Source organism: Thunnus maccoyii, chromosome 18 (assembly GCF_910596095.1).
Source record: "Thunnus maccoyii chromosome 18, fThuMac1.1, whole genome shotgun sequence".
Taxonomy (NCBI): domain Eukaryota; kingdom Metazoa; phylum Chordata; class Actinopteri; order Scombriformes; family Scombridae; genus Thunnus; species Thunnus maccoyii.
Genome location: NC_056550.1, coordinates 8,565,001 through 8,585,405, shown reverse-complemented (window position 1 = coordinate 8,585,405; position 20,405 = coordinate 8,565,001). Strand labels below are relative to the sequence as shown.

The window sequence follows — 20,405 nt, the reverse complement described above, 5'->3', positions numbered from 1 at the left end:
TCATATATAACCTCAGGATGAGTCTTAGACTAAAACACTGGTATGTTTCTTTAAATCGAACCTTGCATGCGCCCTATCCTCTTGAGATCTGCATATTGGATGAAGTTGAACTACTGCAGGCTGTTGGTTGAACACTTAATCATTGGCTCATTGTTTAACAGCCTCAAACCCATCATGTCATCCAGTTATGTTTAAAGTATCATGTTAATTCACTTTTAGTTTGCAGAATCTTTGCAGATTCCTCCCAGGTTGTGATGTTGAGGTCAAACAGGAATCTTCTTGATGTCTGACTCTTTCTTTCATGAATCATTAACCACACTCTCTCTGCACCAGACTCCGATTCAGAGGAGCACAATTCTGCTCGAGGGGGCTGGCCCCCTCTCTCAGGGACGCGTTCCCACGGCAACCTGGCCAGGAAGAGGCGGTCCGCATCATCGCCAACATCCCTGCTATCCAGTCAGAAGTCTCAGAAGAAGAAACACAAGCACTTATCCCTTCTGCTGGAGGAAGCGGGCCTCAGCTCCTCTGACGACTCATTCGACCAAGGTTACTGACCAAATCTTACAGCCCCTCGCTGTCGAGTCAGACAATACTGTCTTTGAGCCTCGTCACACAGCTTGTGTCTTTGTTTGCTTTTCGCTAAGGCAGCTATTTTCAGAATGTGCTTTAGCTTGACGATCCCTACCTCTCTTGCTGCTGGCTTCTCTGCAAAAGTTGCCTTTTTTTTTTTTAAAAAAAAAAAAAAAAAAAAAAAAGAGTTGACCTATTTCTATGGTGTTTTTTTATTGCCTGGATTGCAAACCGTTTTTGTAGCATTTGTACATTGAAAATTGTGTGAATTGTGAGATTTTTTCATAAAGTTGTATTGCCGTTTGGTACCTATAAGCTTTATTAAAGGTGTTGATTTGATTGGTACAGAAAGCGAAGCGCTGTGGTCCTTGTGTCTGCTTCATCTGTCTGTCCGTCTCTGTCAGTCTGTCCAGCTGCCACTGCACCTCACACATCATTTAGAGTGCTCTGTTCCTCAAATATCCCTTCAGTTGGAAAAGACTGTTCAGCTTCAGGCTTACATTTGAGAAACGGAAACATTATATGTAGAAGATTAGTTGAGAGCACACAGAGCTGAATCTGATTGGACAGATAAGAAGAAGTTTACTTCCTGGTCAGTTTAAATGGTCATAACAAAGAAGTATAATGATAGTTGGCTCATTTTCAAATTTTTTTTGAGATGGTTAGTTACATTTGCATCAAACTAAATGTGTATTGATGATGTGGTGGTTGATGTTGTGTTACTACTCATTCTAAACTTCTTAATGGCACCGAGAGTGATTGAATTAGACGTTGGGGATATTTGGACAATAGAGCTCCTCCTGTTTGTCTACTAAACCTTCAAATAACCCTTTTCCCTTTTACGTTGCTCTCTCAGACACCTTGCTCTGTCCTCTCACCTTTCCCTCCTCACCTTTGAACCCCCCCCTTCCCCTCCCTTCCGTCCTACCCATGATGCTTTGAGTGTCTCTCAGCCTGTTCCATGTGCTTGTGCCGCTGCTGCTGCGACATTACAGAAGCTTGGCAAGGACTAGCGCAGCCTTGAGCCTACGCTACCTCGCTACGGCTAGTCTACGCTGTGGCTAAAGCATTGCTTAAGCTAGACTGTGCTAAGGCCAGGCTGCGCTCTCGCCGCCGCGCTGCCCCGCCCTGCCTGAGGCCACACCCCTGTCACCTGCTCTGTAAGTAGGAAGTGCCCCTCTATTTTTTTTTTTTATTGACCGCTAACATGGACTATGCTGAAATTGAACTTCATACACAGAACATTAACTTTTAGTGTAAATTTTTTTTTTGTTTTTTAGTTTTCGTATTTTTTCACTCACAAATTAAAGCTTTTTAAAGAGAGCCATGGTTACCCCCGCTTAACCTGCGTAATGTCTCCTTAAAGGAAGACTTTTGGTGCTCGGCTGGGACAGAGGATGTAACCATGGTTACTCAAACTTCATATGAACATTATACCAAGGGGCCTCACAGGGCTGTCCTCTCAGTGCCTGCCTGTTGTATCGTCTGCTTGCTGCTGTTAACACATAGTGGATTCACAGTATCACATATGCACCAGATCTGGCTCCTAAAATAACTGTTCCTAACAAATTTAATCAAATTTTTAAATGTTTATTCTATTAAAATATTCTCCTGCACTTGGAGAATCAGTTGTTTAATTGGATTCTCTTTCTACTGTTGTTAAGTCAAATAAGCCACGTAAATCAAAAGAGTTCTTGTTTTGGTTAAAGAGCAATTTAGCATAATCTGAAAATCTCCAGTGATGTGGCGGTGTACTCCAGTACACCGTGACATCACTGATGGGTGTGGTTACAGGTGCAACTAAGCGCACTTCTGACCACACCACAGACTTGAACCCTTCAACCAGAGAGGGCAGTAAAACACAACAACAACATCAGCCTGGTGTTGAGTTACTCTTCAATAAAAATCTTCATAATCACACACTGTAACTAATTTTATGGCTGATATTTAACGCTTTAATGTTTGTAAAACTAAAAAATGAATAAAGTGTGTCATCTGTGGTGCTTAGTGGTTGAAGAAACCCTGTACTGTGCATCCACCCTCAATGTTAACACTCCTAACCCCTGAGGAGATGCATCTCCTGTTCATCTGTTGGACCTAACTGCTAACTGCCAGCAACACACAGCTAACCAGCAGTATGCTAGAGTATGTGTGTGTGTGTGTATGTGTGCCGCTGCCTTTTTGTGTGCTCCACTAGCTTGTCAGAGTTTGAGAAAGAAGTTGGTCATTGCAGTTTTTCACTTCTCTCTCTCTGTCACATTCTCTGAAGGATCTTTTAATAATAAATGATATCTGAGTCAGAGTTTCAGCTCATATGGTCTCAGCAGCTGTGTGTGTGTGTGTATGTGTGTGTGTGTGTGTGTGTGTGCGCGACTCACATGCATGTATGCTGTAAATCGCAATTTTTCCTGCTGTATCTTGCTTACTCAGCGTTGCAGGCTGCAGTGGTTTGGACAGTCTGTCTCCTCTCTCTGCTGTTGTTAATGATCAGCCTACATGTTAGGGTGTGTGTATCTGTGTGTGTATGTGTGCGTGTGTGTGTGTATATCTGGGTACTCGTGTAGACAACCTGTTATTGTAAGGTCGAGGCTGCAGGGCTTAATTCAGCCTCTATAACTAGCATCTTGATGGTTCTTCTTTTGTTACTTCATCTTCTCTCTGGTGTACTCTGTGTCTGCAGTCAGTAGAAACAATAGGAAGTGATTTGACCTTTGGCCCAGACCTGCGCTGCAGCCACATTCGTCTCTGAGCTGAAAATCTTTTGTCTGAAACAGAAACCTCTGAGGACGAGGATGACGACGAAGACAACGAGGAGGAGTCAGATTCGGACGACGGTGGCTGCGAGGAGAGCGGACTGGGTCTGCTGGCCAGGTTTGCGGCGAGCGCGCTCCCTGTCAGCTCTGCACCTTTGAGCCTCCTCCATGATGGCAAACACCGCAGCAGGCAAAGCACTCTGGGTAAAAAAACACAGCAGACACAAATGAGTTGTGTGCAAATAAAGAGAAGATTTTTGTAGAAAGTCTTGAGAAGTAGCAACAAAAAAGAGAAAAACACATCTTAAGTGTGTCCTGTTCTGCACAAACTCTGCTGTTACTGATTTCACAGGTTCCCCTGACAGCGTTCCAGACTATAATTGTGTTTTTTTGTGGTTGAGCAGGTTCAGCGCCCGAGCATTTGTTCAGAATTATGTTATTGATTCATTGTTAAATATTCATTCATTTCTAATTGTCACATCAGGGTGCATGTAATGATTCAGTCTTGAATTATGTATTAGTCTCAAATTGATCAATAGTCCTATTCACAGGGTTATTGATCTCAGAGAATCTAACACCTCAGTTTATTACTGGCTTCATGTTTATGGGAGAGTGTGTGTGTGTGTGTGTGTGTCAGATAGGAAGAAGAGTCTTTATATCATGTGACCCTCTCCTCCTTCAGGTTCGTCAGAGTGCGAGTGGTCAGACTCCGGCTCGGACTTGCGGCTGAGAAAGTTCCCCTCTCTTCTGCACGGCAAACGCTCTGCCCCAGAGCTGCCCCTGTTGCCCCCGGCAACCCGCCGCATCGACCAGACCAGCCCCACCAAGCGAGATGAAACGCTGCCAGTCAAACAAAAGCCTCTGGCCAAACCGCGCCCCTCGCCCCGGTCGCCGCGGAGATTCAGCTTCGACCTTGCCAGCAGCTCCGGGTTCGGGGGCTTCAGCGAGGATGAGGGCTGGAACCGACGACGCAGCGAGAGGATATTCCTCCACGACGCCACCACCTCAGCCAGTCAGATGCCTGTGTCAACCTCTGCTTCCACCAGTCAGAGCTCCTCTTCCTCCAGCTCAGCCCCACCTCTCACCCCGAAGCCCACCTCCAGACCGAAACCCACTCCGCCCAGCAGAGAGGGGAAAGATGTGGTGAAAGTAAGTCAATAATTCATCGGGTTGTTCCTCGCCAACTGAGACGAGCCTGAAAAACAAAGAGGCTCTGGCCTTTTTTCCCCCTCATCTTCCCTTTCTTTCCTGTCATCATTTTACTCCTCTCCTCCTCCTTCAAACTCTGGTTCCCTCACAAGCTTTTGTCTCCCTTGACACCTCTGTCTGTGTGTGTGAGAGTGTGTGTTTAAGTGTGTGTGTCAGAGTGCCAGCAGGGTTTCCCACTACTTCAGTCACTGCAGCACTCCCCTGCTGTCTGTGTCGTGTTGCTGACAAGAAAGGACAACTGCAGGCTGCCTGGCAGCATCCCACCCTCTGTGTGTGTGCGTTTGTGTGTGTGTGTGTGTGTGTGTGTGCGTGTGTGTGTGTATGTGCAAAGATGTAAATCTGTCCAGCAGATCCTCAGCGCCGTCATTCATTCATTCATTCATATGCATGTTTTTAACTCTGTATTGTGACTTCTGTAAACCAGAAAAAGAAGCTGAAGGACTCTCCTCTGCCTGTGAGCCCGTCCACTCTGTGCAGTCCAATCACAGACAGCCCCGTGTCTCTGAGCCTCAGCCCGGCACGCAAGAGCCAACCAAAAGCCAAGACCAAGGCCAGAGAGGTCAGTGGGATGATGGATGAGGTGCAGAGTCATTATCGATGTAAACTTAATTATCCTGGCAAGGACAAAAACCAGAACATTTTTAGTTATTAGGCATAAATGTGCACACACAATCATTACTTTCTAGACCGCACAAACACACATGCTTAGACACATGCAGACACGCATGGAGGAACAATACGTTTCAAGAAATTAAAAGATTGCTCGTGTTGTAATTAACACTCTCGTTTGTTTACTGAGAGAAAAAGAAAACCTCTTGTATTGTGTGATTTCTTTCAAAGTGTTGCATTGCTCTCCATCTGCCAACAGGCAGAACTCTCAAGAGTTTGTTTTGGAAACACCAAAGGTAGCTAAAGTGTTTGTAGGGCTGTTTCTGGTGGTGGCAGTGGGTAAGATGTGCGTATCAACAGAAATGATTGTGTATTCAACAGTATAATTGTTGTAATATGTTACTGTTTCACTTTGAAAAGTTAACTTGTGGTGTATCAGCCTGGTAGTTTTGTGGGCTGCCACAAATTAAACTTAAGTAGCAGATTCACCTTGCAGAAAGTCAGGTTCAATCCACGTTCACATGTTTGTGAGACAGATTTCACTTATTGATTTTGCAAAACATCTGTTTTTGAGGGAAGAATCTTTGCTTTTGAAATATAACTAACAAATTGCATTTTTTTCCCCTAAATGAATAATTAGTATAGTGAAATTAAAGCTTTTGCGTGTGTTCTTGCAGCCTTCCAGGGGAGCAGTGAGCCGGCTGATGGAGAGCATGGCGGCAGATGAAGACTTCGAGCCCAACCAGGACAGCAGCTTCAGTGAAGACGAGCTCCTCCCACCGCGCAGCAACAGCGTGTCAGAGAGATCCTCGACACCCGGTCAGTACACACAGACACTACTTACACACCTGAGCTTACACGCTAAATAATGAAATGCATATTTATTAACTGCTTGCATGCGGTGTTGTTTTCAGCGCCAGTGCAGTGTGTGCTGGATAAGGATTCTCTGGTGGACGGACTCAGAGTTTTGATCCCGATGGACGACCAGCTGCTGTACGCAGGACATGTGAACACTGTACACTCACCTGACATGTGAGTACACAAGCAGATGTTTAAACTTCAGGATGTACAAAGACCGGTGCACAAAGATTGACTTGTAGCTTTTAATAGTGCAAACAAATATGTATTTTCACTACTAAAGGCGACCAGGTGCAGTGATTTCCTGCAGGAAATAGTCTGGCTCATAACACCCAGTAAAACCACAACTTGTTGTTTTTACACTTGGGTTTTTGTATGGATTAAACATACAAGATATAACATGTTATTAAGTGAGGAGCCAGGCTAGCTGTTTCCACCTGTCTCTATTCTTTGTGCTAAGCTAAGCTAACCGACTGCTACTAGCTGTAGCTCCATATTTACTGGACAGATATGAGAGCGGTATCAATCTTCTCATCTAACTCACAGTAATAAAGTGAATATTTCATGAACAATTCCTTCACACATGAACAAACTTGCAAACATGAAAACACAAAGCGTTACATTTAGATCTACTTTTGGTCATTTAGCTGGCGCTCAAATCCAGAGTGGCTTAATTAAAGGAAAACAAATAGACTAAAGCCCTGTTCAGACAGGATTAATATTCCAGGGGGATGTGGGTATAAGCTGTGCTCTGTGCTGGACAACAACTGAGCCAAAAGTACTTTAATAGTAAAAGGCAGCACATTCCTCCGCCTGCTTCATATTAAATCAGTCAGAATCAAGGTAATGTATGTCTGGCAAAGAGACTACTGCAAAGAAAGCTGATGAAAGCTCTTCCCATAATCCCTTCCTGCAGATACAGCGTGGTGGTGGAGGGCGAGAGGGGGAACCGACCACACATCTACTGCTTGGAACAACTGCTGCAGGAGGCTGTGAGTAAACTGGATGAAATCTCTGTGTTTATGTAAGACTAAATGCTCTACAGCTCTCCCTATTTCTGGTGATACTTGAGATAGGAGCCACTTAGCAGTTAGAAAAGTGCAGGGTGTAAAGTGAAAGTTAAGGGTCTAGTACGCTTGAAACAAACTATGATGTCCTGGTTGCCTCCCTGGTCTTGCTACATCGACTCTTTATTCGTCTTTTGCACGTTTTTTGTAGTCTTGATGAAATAAATCGGGCTCTGTTTGACGAGCCGATGCACACTTTGTGCGAAGTACTCCGAGGCCCTTAGCGTGTGTGAGTGGCTGATGCTGTGTTATGTTGACAATTAAGAGTGCTTTATCCTGTGTGTGCAGATCATCGATGTGAAGCCTCCATCCGTGCGCTATCTCCCAGAGGGCACCCGCATCGCTGCCTACTGGAGCCAGCAGTACCGCTGCCTTTACCCTGGCACCGTTGTCAACGGTACAACAGCAGCACGCAAACACATACACCCACCACTTACATGGTACAAGACAATTTAATTGTAACTGGCAGGACAAATAAATATAAAAGATCTTAACAGAGCTGCTCCTTCAGTGATTCTATAATCTTGAGGAATCTGATGGTAATGGAAACATCACTGTTCTGTTCTTATTGAACACTTTAAAGTCATGGAGGTTGAATGCGGAAGTTGAGAGTGATTAAGAGTGAGTGGGTGTGATGCAGCTGCTCAAATCAAAACACAAACACCAACACTGATTTGTGAACTTGTTATTTTTGCATATTAACAGGAAGTTCGGATGTCGACGAGAACGATGATCTCATCACGGTGGAGTTTGACGATGGCGACACAGGCCGCATCCCCCTCTCCCACATCAGACTGCTGCCGCCAGACTACAAGATCCACTGTGAGCACACACACGCACATGCACACACACACATACAGTGACATATCAGCCAGTCATGACCTCATTAGATTTTTCCTGTTTCCACTCTCAGTTCTCTGTTGAAACAAGGAAGGAGAAGAGAGAATAAACCTGCCCCCAAACACATACACACACACACACACGCAAACCATGATATATTTACCTTGTGTGTTTGTGTGTGTGTGTATGCGTGCAGGCCTTGGATCATGTTTGTTGCTCTGCGTGTGTGTGTGTGTTGATGGTTTTAGCATAAGTGCATAAGTGTTTTCCCAGTAGAGTGCTGCTAACTTACAGATATTCCGGTACATCTCTATTCTTTACACTGGTGTGTGTGTGTGCGTGCGTGTGTGTGTAGTTGTACCTAAGTGGATGTGTTTTCCAGGACTAAAGCCTGATCTGGGCTTCGTGAGTGTCCACATCACATACAGAGAGGAAAATAGGGCTTCCAAAAGGAGAGAAACAACCAGAAGCACTTAGCTTCCAAAAATGAAAATATTGAATGCTGCCTGCAGAAGAGCTTGACGCACATTGTCTGTCTGCATGTTGCATTACAGTCTTTGGCTTCATGTGTACTTGTGTGATTTCTGCACACCAGGAGCTTGAATAAATATTTTCCTTTTTGTAAGCAAGTTGCGTCCAGCATGCTTGATGTTGAGGCTTTGTGGGGGAAAGAACACTGTAGAGTGCACACAGTCAAAAAGACACAGTAATAGTCCTGAATAGTCGACCATGTTGGCTGCCTTTAAGAGGTGGAAACTTTGCAGGTAACAGACAACAACACGCTTTCATTCAGGTGTTTTGGTTTTTTTTTTATTCTTGTTGAGAAGTTTAAAAAGCTGAGATTTCCTGCAGTCTTGAAGAAGGCATGAGGAGCACGTAGGTTAAGTGTGAACTCTGCTTCTGTCCAGGCGCTGAGCCGTCCCCTGCACTGCTCGTAGCCAGCTGCTCCAGGAGGAGAGTCCGCAAATGCAGCAAAGAGGGCAAAGAGGCAGGACCGAAGCCGGACGAAACTCCAAAGATCAAAGGAAAACCTGGTCGCAAACCCAAACCCAAACCAGGTGAGATAAACCAACTGCTTCCTCAGGAGAGATGGATGGATTCATTGAGTAATAAAAGTCTTTTGTCACTTCATTTGGCCTGGAAAATGTAGTTTAGTATCATCATTACTCTGCTTACTAATTTTTATACTAACCAGCTGCTTATCCTACTAATCGATACTATCTTCTGACTCTAATTCTACTTGATGTCTACTTGAATGTGTCAGTGAAATAATTGGTAGTATAATAATTGGACCAAACTTGATAAATCTCTTAAGAAAAAGAATGTAATGCTTCCCACAGGAGGTAAAAATAATGGAGGGAGTGCTTAAAATAAAACTAGTGCTCTGTGCATTAAGCGCTGCCATCACTTTTGCCTTTATTTGAGCTATGCTGCCTTCTTTCTTCTTTGAGTAATTCCACGGGACCAGTAAAGGACATCTCCTCGTACTCCGGAGCCAAATGTGTCTGCATAACGTCATAAAAAAGAGATGGATTTCACATTATTTGGCTCGGTGCTCATCATGGAAGTGCACAGTTTCTCCCCTGACTGCCTTACTTATCCATTTAAGACGGTTGAAAAAGTCTCTCATTTGTGTTTGGTAGCAGGAATAATGATAGAAATCAGTTACATGCAGTTTGTTGCTGTCGTTATTTTACATGTTTAGCATAAAGACCACTAAAGAAGTAAAAATCAAACATATTTTTGTCATGTTCCTTTGGGGGTTTTTGTCTTTTAAAAAAATAGCTCAAGGATCGGAAAAGTCTTTGATCAAACATCTGATATTTGACCATCGCTGTCATCTCTATCAGTTTAATGAATTTGCTCGAACAGCCTCTTTGTTGTTCCATAGTGCTCTAAGTCTGTTATTCTTGCTGTAATATATGGTATGTTGCATGTCTGATTTGCTGACGCCGGCCTTGTTTCTACTGGCTAAGCAGTTCCTAAATGCACTGTTTTCATTTCTGAATTGTATCCTTGCTGATTTGTCTACTGTTCTCAGCACGTGAGGCTGCAGACCACAAAAATCATGAAGCCGCACAATGAAAGCGTCAGCATATCCAGTGTAAAACCCATTTACAGTGTACTTGGGCCAAACTTCTGTATTGTTTTTCCTTTACCAGAGACCTCCACGAATCCAGATGGCCGAGACAAAGCTGAACCTCCATCTTCTTCCACCCAGCCAGCAGAGAGACCACAGGCTACAACCAAGCCTGTCCAGGACAGGACCTCCTCTGTCCAGAAAGCAGCTCAAGATAAGCCCCGGCCTGCATCCCGGCCAACAATGGGAACCCAGGCAAAACCAGGCCGCAAGAGCTCCACCACGTCCCCCGCAAGTAGCCCCACCCTCCCCAACCCAGTGCCCAGGAAGAGCAGCTCAGTCTCTCAGACTTCTACTGCGAAACCAGCCCGTACTCTCGCTCCTTCCCTCTACCCCTCCACCTATGGAAAGGTCCTGACTGTGGATCTGTACAGCGAGCCCAACCTCAGTTCATACAACAGCCAGCGCAGAGAAAGAGAGAATAACTGCAACGTAAGTCCCACCACCAACAGACCGATGTCCAGGCCCAGTATGGCATCATCTACTGCATCAAAGCCCAGTGCTTCATCTACACCTAGACCCTCTTCTGCTTCCACACCCAAAACCAAATCCTCCTCGGAACATCACAGCAGCTCCAGACCCAGCCTCAGCTCTGGACTCATACCCAGCCCCATCTCCAGGCTGTCAACAAGCAAATCCAGCTCTTCGCTGACTCCCAGACCGTCATCATCATCCTCACTGTCATCATCATCTGCCCCCAGGCCTAAGCTGAAGATGCCGTCCGACCAGCTGTCCTCCAGATCCAGCTCCAGCTCCATCTCCAGGCCCAAGCCCAGTTCGGGGCAGAGTGATATTGGCTCTGTGGTGCGACGGAAGCCCCCATCCGCAGAGCCCCTCGTGAAGCTTGACCATGAAGGCGTGACGTCTCCCAAGACCAAGAAGACCAAGGCTCTGATGTTGCTGGAGGGTCGGGGAGTCCGACGAGATCACACCCCCATCGCCACAGCCACGGCCACAGCCAATCAGAAACTGCTAAAAGCTAAGCTGAGAGCTCCAGACAGAGAGAGTGGTGTGCCAGAGAAAGACTCCAGCTACAAAGCAGCGATGTCGGCTAAAGAGAAGGCAGAAAGTCGTGGAAGTGGTGGTAGAGGACAGGAGATGGACACAAGAGAGGAGAAGGGTAAAAAAGAGGAGAGAAAGGAGGTGGAGAAGAGAGAGGAGAGAAAGATGAAAGAGGAATCTCAGAGTAGCAGCAGCTCAGAGTCGGAGGAAGAAGCGGAGAAAGGGAAGATGAAGCAAAAGAAGAAATGCACCTCCAGCTGCTCTTCCTCTTCTTCATCCTGCTCCGGTTCTTCCTCATCTTCTTCATCGTCGTCGTCTTCATCGTCCTCTTCCTCTACTGATGACTCGTCCTGCAGCTCAGATGAAGAGAGGACCCCTACTCCTCCACCAGGCCCCGTCTCCCCACCTCCAGCACAAGACAAGCCAAAAGAAGAGACGAAAGAAGATGACGATGATGAGGATGAAGAAGAAGAAGAAGAGGAGGTGAAGAAGGAGGTGGAGGTAAAAGTGGAGGAAGAAGAAGAGCCGTCTCCTCTCTCTCGATCTCCCTCCCCCTCAACATCTCCGACTCCTGCTGCTCCTGCTCCGGCTAAACCTGCTAAACCAGCCACCGGAAAAGGCTCCGGGCAAAGGGGCCGTCCTCCAAAACCGAAGCCCAGCGGAGGAGAGGGGAAGGTGGGGAGACCGAAGCGGAGAGAAGGGGTACACCTCCCCACAACCAAGGAGCTGGCCAAACGCCAGAGGCTTCCCAGTGTGGAGAACAGGCCCAAAATTTCTGCTTTCCTCCCAGCCAGACAGCTCTGGAAGTGGTTTGGGAAACCCACTCAGGTGAGGAGAGAAATCTCATGTAATTAGTAAAAAACTGCGGTCGTCATTTTGAGAGACACTGCATTCATCCATATTTATCCCTCATTTCACTCTGTGCTCCTCTGATCCCCAGAGACGTGGTATGAAGGGCAAGGCTAAGAAGCTCTTCTATAAAGCTATTGTGCGTGGCCGAGAGATGATCCGCATCGGTGACTGTGCTGTCTTCCTGTCCGCCGGGCGGCCAAACCTACCCTTTATTGGCCGCATCCAGAGCATGTGGGAGTCCTGGGGCAGCAACATGGTGGTCAGGGTCAACTGGTTCTATCATCCAGAGGAGACAAATCCTGGCAAGAAACTCACTGACAAGAAGGTAAGAGCCTGAAGTTTTTAACTTTGGGTCAAAAGAAGGTCAAACTGTGAATTAAATGTAACTAAGCAGAGCGGTTATGAAGAAATTACTGGTATATTATGAACAGACTATATAGTTGTGTACACCAGATTCATTCATAGCCATTAAGTCATAGACATTTTTTTTTACCAGACTGAATACATTGTGTGTTTTGTAAGTTTGAAGCTTTTTCCTAAATGTAAAACTTGTTTCGTCTTCAGAACTGGGATCAGATGTGCGGTCAGTCTTTACCAGCAGCTCTGCACTCTTCTATTCAGAGGAAAGACTTCATGGAGGTGAGGGAAAAAATCAATTATTTTACCTGTGGTGTTCAAACCCCTTTTTATTCTAACTATACAATAGACTAACAGGAGTGTGGCCAATATGGTTTACTGATTAAATGTAGTAAATGTTATCAGACAACAAAATACATCAGTAAACTATTAGTTGAATAGAGTGCATATATATATATATATATATAAATCCATGTTTGAGGCAAGAGGGCAGGAGTTCCTCAGTGACATCCCCTGGCCAGAGAAAAATTATGATAATAATAATGAGAGGAAGACAAACAGTGTGACAAGACTTAAACGAACTAGAAGTCATTTTTAAATAAACCTCAGCACTCTGGCTCTAACCTACATCACTGCTTTTTGCGGTTGAGTGGGCGTTTCCATTTGGAAAAACCTGGAAAGGAATGCAGGCGGAGTCGTCCTTTAAGCTGGATGCCTCCGTGGAAACAGAGAGCTCACAAGAATGGAAAGTTCAGAGGTGAAGGTGAAAGGCCGGGATCAGTGGTGATCAAGCTGTTGCGTTTTAAGGACAAACTGCTAATCCTGGCCAGGGCAAGATCTAACCTGAAGAACACTTCAGTTTACATCAGCAAGGATTTTTCTGAATGAGTGAGGAAGAGAAGAGCTGAGCTACTACCTGCAATGAAGGAGGCAGGAGGAGATTCTGCTATCATCAGCTACGACCACCTAATTGTGAGGCCAAGGAGCAGTGACTGAGCAGAGAGAAAGCCCCCAATCAACCATATAAACTGTGCTGGATCATTGGTTAATATGAAGTTGGAAAAGCATGATACCGAATCCACTGAAAAAAATTATAAATAAATAGCTCATATTAATGTCAGGAGTTAAAGAAATAAAGTTAATGAAATATCTATAATAGCTTAATTAATAGTGAAAATATCAAGCCATATTCCCACCAAGGTTAGACTGGACCTGATGGTTCCTAGTACTGAGGCTCTTTGGTCGGAGGTCCATCTTGCTCACTGTAAACAGATTTTTGTTGGCTGTGTCTAAAGGCTCCCAAGTGCAAGTGTCCAATATGTAGAAGAATTATGTTCTGTGCTGATGAAGGTAGCTGATATCAGTAAAGAAATATTTGTCCTTGGTGACTTGAATATAGATTGGCTGTCGGATTCATGCCAACTTAGAAAAAAAGTTGAACAGCAGTGCACTCAGTCGTAATTAACTCAGATGGTGAAGAAGTCAGTCAGAGTGTATTGCGATTATTCTGAGCGAACATCTGCACCTGTATTGACCACATATTTACTAATAACGTCAAATTATGCTCTAAAGCAGCATCTGTCCCTGTAGGGTTTAGTGAGCATAATATTGAGACTGTAGTCAGAAAAACCACAGCTCCCAAAGCAGGACCTGAAGTATGAGGTATAAGAGGTCATGTGGAAGATTTTGTGAAAATGATTTTGTTAGAGATATAGAGAGTGTTGAGTGGAACCAAGTGTTGGCATTAAATGAGGTGGAAAAAGCCAAAAGTTATTTACTGAACTATTTCTCTCCATGGCTGATCAACATGTCTCATTAACAACATTTACAGTAAGATGTAATACAGCATCATGGATTGATGAAGAACTGAGGGAGTTTATGCATAAAAGAGACGAGCTAAAAAAAAAGCTTCAGTAGATTCTAAAGGAACTGAAAAGTGGCAAATTGACTGTGTAATGAGAAATAAAGTTACAAAGTTAAACGGAAAGAAGAAGCATTTTATCACGGAGAGGAAGAATGATGGTAACAAACTTTGGAAAACCCTGAATGAAGTAACGGGCAGAGCCAAGAATAATGCACCTTCTTTCATTGAGGTTAATGGGATTTTCTCAACAAAAGCAAAGAACGTTGCAAACCATTTCAATGCTCATTTTGTGGACAAAGTTGATAAGTTAAGAAAGAAAATGGGTTTCCCTAGTGGGGGAGGTATGTCGTTCCAAATAATAACCAATTCTGTCGTGAGAAACAAACAATGTATTTTTGAGTTCAGACTAATAAAAATGGGAAATGTGGAAAAACTACTTGCGGGACTAAACAATAATAAACCAACTGATAAGGATAATCTAGATGGACAGCTCTTCAAAGTTGTTTCAAATATAATTTCATTGCCAATATGTCATATTTTCAACTTGAGTGTGAAGGAGGGGTTAATCCCCCAGGATTAGAAATCTGCCAAGGTTGTTCCTCTTCTGAAAAACAAACGGGAGAGTTTCTCAGCTGCCAATAGCTGACCCATTAGTATTCTTCCAGTGTGGAGCAAGCTAATGGAAAAAGTTGTCCTTGAACAGATACTACACTATTTTTCACTTAATGAATTAAACTCTGATTTCCAGCCTACCTATAAGGCAGATCACTCTACACACACGGCACTGACAGAGATGATCGACAAATGGTTTTCTTCTACTGACAAGAAAAGAACATTCGTAACTGTATTACTTGACTTTAGTGTTGCATTTGATATCTTAGACCATAGATTATTATTAATGAAACTAACTGCGTATGGCTTTAGTCCAACAACAATCAATTGGATGAATAGCTACTTATCCAATAGGATGCAGTCTGTGGTTATTAATGGTATTTTGTCCACCGCTAAACGCTTACAGTGCAGCGTGTTCCAGGGGAGTTGCCTCGGGCTGCTACTCTTCAAGATTCACCAATGACATGCCATATGTTTTGGATAAGTGCAGTGCTGCTCTATTATCGGATGATACAACTATAAATTTTGCATGAAATAACATGCAATCATAACTGAGTTAAAGAACACACTTCAATCTGAACTGCAATAATTACTTGACTGGATACGTGAGAATAGACAAAAACCAAAAGTATGATGTTCAGGGTCAAACATGCCACTAATAATGATAATCAGCTGTGCCTGTCACTCAAAGGCTCGGATATTAAACGGGTTCAAGAGGCAAATTTGCTTGGTGTCACACTCGATTGGCAGCAATTACGAGAGAAACATATTAAAAATATTATTAAGAAAATGGTTGGAGGAGGATATCATGCATCAGAATATGTTCCTCTTTTCTTATCCGTGCCTCTAGAGTGCTAGTGACACAGGCACCTGTTTTATCTCACCTTGAATACTGCTCAGCAGTCTGGTCAGCTGCAGCCAAAAAAGATCTGTGTAAGCTCCAAATAGCTCAGAATAAAGCTGCAAGGCTCGCACTGCCCTGTCCTTTAGGTGTGAGGCAGAGTACAGAGAGAAGCATGCCAGGCTCTCATGGCTCAGTAGAGGAGAGGTTGGCATGCAGTCTAATGGGTTTCATTAGCAATATCTGTTATAGTAAACAACCAAATTGTCCGTATTCACAAATAAATGATCTGAGAGATCAACATAGTCACACTAGCAGGCAGATTAGTAGGGGTTATCTAGTTAAACCAAAACCCAGAACAGATGCAGTGTGCAGATGTGTAGTGTGTAGAGCCATCACGATGTGGATCATTGAAGCACCCAGGAAGGCAGGTTTTAATAAACTACTAAAAAAAACACATGACCAATAACCCTAACGTTAATTAACTGACCTGAACAACCACAATGGAATGCAATTTGGTGTGTTGTGATGTTTAGTTTTTTAGACTTTTGTCTTGAAACAGTTTTTTATTGAGACTTGTTCCATGTGTTAATTTAAGGAGTTGAAATAGAAAGATTAATTATATTATAATCCTTATTATTGAATTGATAATTGATATATTCAATCATTTTTCTTGCTTGTCTGATGTTTTTTTTTTGTCTGATGATTTTGTCTATTTCTGGGCTCATTTGGACATGTGCAGTTAATTGTCCAGTTGTGTAGAAAAGAATGAAATGTTTCATGCACAATACATACAATAGTTTTAGAATAACAACTTGTATGTCTCTATCGCAGCGCGCCCTGTACCAGTCGTCTCACAGCGACGAGAACGACGTGCAGACGGTCAGTCACAAGTGCCTGGTGGTGAGCGTGGAGGAGTACGAGCAGATGACCCACACGCGCCGCTACGCCGACAGCGAAGATCTCTACTACCTGGCCGGCACCTACGAACCCACCACCGGCATGATCTTCAACACCGACGGAGTCCCAGTCATCTGCTGAACAAAACCAGAACCCCGGCTACGAGTCTCTGAAACCAAATCGCGACACGACACAACAACTTCGGACCACGCTAGGACTCAAAACCCGACCCGTGGTCTCCCCAAGTCTAATCACTGCTCTTCACTCATGATGGATCTTTCACCGCCGTGACTCTAACAGCATGATACACTTCAAACAGACTGTCATGAACAGCTACTACTACAGAGACAGGAGACACTACAGACAGTATTAAAAGGAACCTGAACGTCTCCTGTAACATTTGCACACACAGACTCCATCAACATATACTGTTCTGCTTGTGTTCATGGGAAAGATTCAGAACACACATGAGCACTTCAGTCTCCTTTTTTCCATGGAAATATACCCTGCATAAACACGTGTACACCCACACCTGCACAGACACATGTAATGTAAATACTCACCCCCATGTAATACACACACACACACACACACACAGTTATATAGAGGAAAATATGAGTGTTTTATTTTCATGTAATAGATTTATGTCAGAGTACTTTTTTCTAAAGAGGTAAACCGTCGAGAAGCTTTAATGAACTGTGAATGATGATACAGGAGAGACGCCGGTGTCTGTCCGTCAAACAGACGCACACACGCCAGGTGATGTGATGTTGTGATTATGATGTTGCCGTGGTGATGTTACAGTCATGTTACAGTCATATAGAACATGTTACAGACATATAAATGTATCTACAGAACAGCAGGAGCGACAGACGCAGAGAGAAAGAGAGAGAGAGAGAGAGGTAGAGACTCCTTCCATTGCTGTCCAACAGAGAGCACTTAAAAAAAAACAAAAACACTTAAAGTCTATACTCCTTTAATTTAACCCCCTCAATTCCCCTTGACAATCCTAACCTCGGGCAGGCAGCCTGTCCGTGTGCTACTAAAACTTCTGACTCCCTCAGAGACTCAGGCTAAAGAGAGAGGAAGGAATCTTGTACTATTAAAAGCACTTCCCATTTTCATCTTTGAGTTCCTTCTCTTAAAGGAAAAATCCACCCTAACAACACTTAAACACTATGATGTAAAAAAGAAGATGCTGTTGATGCATCTTGCGTTTTGTTGTTTGTCTGTTTTGCTACAACTATACAGGGAGAAATAGATCCTGGCAGAAGCCTCGATACGAGATACGTTGTCTGGAGGGTGTTGAGAGGTATTCTGGGTAACGTAGGACAGTTTTTGTAAGAAGAAATGATAACAGAGTAAAGTCAACACTTTATCACAAACTAACTCCTGGAATGTACTGACAAACACAAGCTGATGTATTAACAGTGAGGGTGGATTTTTCCTTTTTTTTAAAAAAAAAAGGTGTTTTCACGGTTGTAAACGCTGCAGTCAGTCCAAGACGCATCAAGGTCATGGCACTGATGCACAGTATGAATCTGCCAGCACTGATTAGATCAGTATCATTCAATTTTAACAGTCCTTTTCCACAGTTTGGCTGCAGTGTTTGCAACCTCTATGTGTCCTGTGTTAGATGTTTTTTTTTTTTTTTTTCTTTTGCTTCTGCTGTTTTATGGATGTTATCCCCCCTTTGATCACATTTCTACCCTCCAAGCAATCAGTTGTATTTCTGACATGAGTGCACTTTGAATGAGCTCCGCTGCAGAGGAGACTCTGCGACTGGGAGGTCTTGTATGTCTTCCTTAGAGTATTTACTAAAAACCCCCTTCCTCCCACCGCTTTCGCTGCCTCTCCTCTGCATGCCAGCGATGCCCTTCGCCCCCTTTAGACACAGATATAAACGAACACATGGACCACGTCCCTTTCACATGTTCTGCTTTTCGGCTTTCTTTTAGCTGCTTATGAATAATTTCTATGTGCCTAGTTTGACCGTTTTTAGGGTGAGACTGTTGAATGTTGTGCTCAGGGTTGTGAGCGTTTGGGCGGCCTTACTCTCCCAGGCCTTATGATGATGATTCGCCAAATCTCTCTTAGGTCCCGCCCTCCTCCTACTCCCACCATTATAAAGGCGCCGAGGAGGAATCTGATTGGTATTCTCCCCAGTCTGCTGACGTAGGGAAACACCTATCTTCTTTGTGATTTGTAGTTAAAACAAGCCCCCGTATATTGTGTATAGTGCGTGTATCAGATATATCAGCATCTAGATGCAGTATATACTGTATGTAGTATACTGTATATACCTGTGATTATCATGTTGATTTTCTTGTATGTTTCTTACCATGTTGCCCTCTCTCTGCCTTGCTGCAGAGATTGCAGATTGTCTTGTTGATATTCAATAGGTTTAATATTTTCTACTCTCTCGAGATCTTTTGGTTTTGTCAGATTTTTTTATTATTTCTACTCACTCTGAGGTGGCTGAGTGACATCTGGAGGACAACCCGAGATGTTAATGTCACGTTTTCCCGATAAATGACAAAAAAAAAGCATCAGTGTAGTAGTTAAGCTTGATAATGTGCTGCTAGTCTGTTAATATTGAAAGCCCGTTTAAAGAGGTTTGACCAGGTACAGAGTCACTATGTGTACTGTTGTCTGAGATTTTTTTTTTGTGTAGATTTCAACCTGAATGAATCGATCGATCAATTGATGCCAGAGAATTTTATCTTTTAAAGCCCCCGCCTGCCCCTCAAGCTGCTGCTCTTAGGTCGGCTCCCTCGGGCTGACACCCGACAGACGATCCCTCCCGTAAACTCACTTTCCTGCAGACAAAAGTTCAAAAGTTTTGACTGACAGCCAGACTGACAGCCAGCCAAAATGGATCCCCGGTGTAATGGATACACAGGTCGTACAGGTGTTTGCAGAGTGAACAAGTTAAAGTGCCCGTTATGAATGTTTGTTTACCCCTGGAGCTGCTAAAGCACTTTTTTTCTGTGTGTGTGTGTGTGTGTGAGAGCGTGTGTGTGTGTGTGTGTGAGTGTGAGAGAGAGACAGACTGATAAGACATCACACTCTTATCCCTTGGTATTACCACATACACACACACACACACTCTTACACACCTTTGGTAACCCTTGAAGGTGTGTGTTATTGCCTTCCAATCTCTATTTGCCCCCCTATCTCCATCCAAAGCCCAGCCTTAGGCCTTCTTACAGGGTCCAACACACACACACATACACACACACACACACACACACACACACTTATTCCCCGTTTTGCCTTCATTTTCTTTTGGTGTCATGTGTTTTAAGAACCTGGCTTTATGTTCCTTTTATCACCATTTATGTGTTTTTAATTTTGTTTTTGCTGTGATTTTTTTTTTTAATATACATCTCTGTATTTTTTTTTTTCTTTTGCATGTTTCTGTCATTTTTTTTTCCCCTTGCTTCCCCTCTCTGAACAATCGTCCACGCCTCTTAAGCAATACTGCTGAAAGGCACTGGGAGCTAGCTGCTAGAGAGAGAGAGAGGAATGGGAGAGAGAGCAAAAGAGAGAATGAGAGAGAGAGAGAGAGAGGTGGACTGGAGGCTGGTTCTTCGTCTGCTGTTCCTTCAGTATCGTTATCGTCCTGTTACAGACACACACACAAAAAAAAGATTATTTTGAAAATAAATAGAAAAATCATCTAAGTTTTGTAAATGATCCTTCACAGTCGAGGGGAGAAAAAGCTATCAGAATATACTTTGTACACATGTCTAATCTTGTAAAAAATGCAAAAGAATACATTTTAGAGATAAATCTGAAACCAGATATATTCTGTCGCTCTATACTGTATGTGTAAGGTTTTTTTTTCTTTTTTTTTTTACAGACAGCAACCACGTTTATCAGTGTTTCTTTCAAATTGTTTTAGTAACTCAATATTTTATAGTTAATC

At 43.6% G+C, this 20,405-nt stretch overlaps 1 protein-coding gene across 3 annotated transcripts in view; it reads left to right on the top strand.

Moving 5' to 3' along the window:
* The window catches only part of tnrc18 (trinucleotide repeat containing 18), a 52,737-nt gene that overhangs the window by 32,312 nt on the left and 20 nt on the right, over positions 1-20,405 (top strand). For all 3 annotated transcript variants that reach the window (XM_042391854.1, XM_042391856.1, XM_042391855.1), the window contains 14 exons: positions 334-546; positions 3,345-3,527; positions 4,006-4,472; positions 4,957-5,091; positions 5,819-5,960; positions 6,056-6,173; positions 6,916-6,991; positions 7,355-7,463; positions 7,772-7,888; positions 8,815-8,964; positions 10,069-11,876; positions 11,989-12,225; positions 12,465-12,539; positions 16,409-20,405. The exon at positions 16,409-20,405 is cut by the window's right edge and continues 20 nt beyond it. In XM_042391854.1, coding sequence (XP_042247788.1) covers positions 334-546; positions 3,345-3,527; positions 4,006-4,472; positions 4,957-5,091; positions 5,819-5,960; positions 6,056-6,173; positions 6,916-6,991; positions 7,355-7,463; positions 7,772-7,888; positions 8,815-8,964; positions 10,069-11,876; positions 11,989-12,225; positions 12,465-12,539; positions 16,409-16,615 — 4,037 coding nt within the window. In that variant the 3' untranslated portion in view covers positions 16,616-20,405. The remainder of the gene's footprint in view (positions 1-333; positions 547-3,344; positions 3,528-4,005; positions 4,473-4,956; positions 5,092-5,818; positions 5,961-6,055; positions 6,174-6,915; positions 6,992-7,354; positions 7,464-7,771; positions 7,889-8,814; positions 8,965-10,068; positions 11,877-11,988; positions 12,226-12,464; positions 12,540-16,408) is intronic.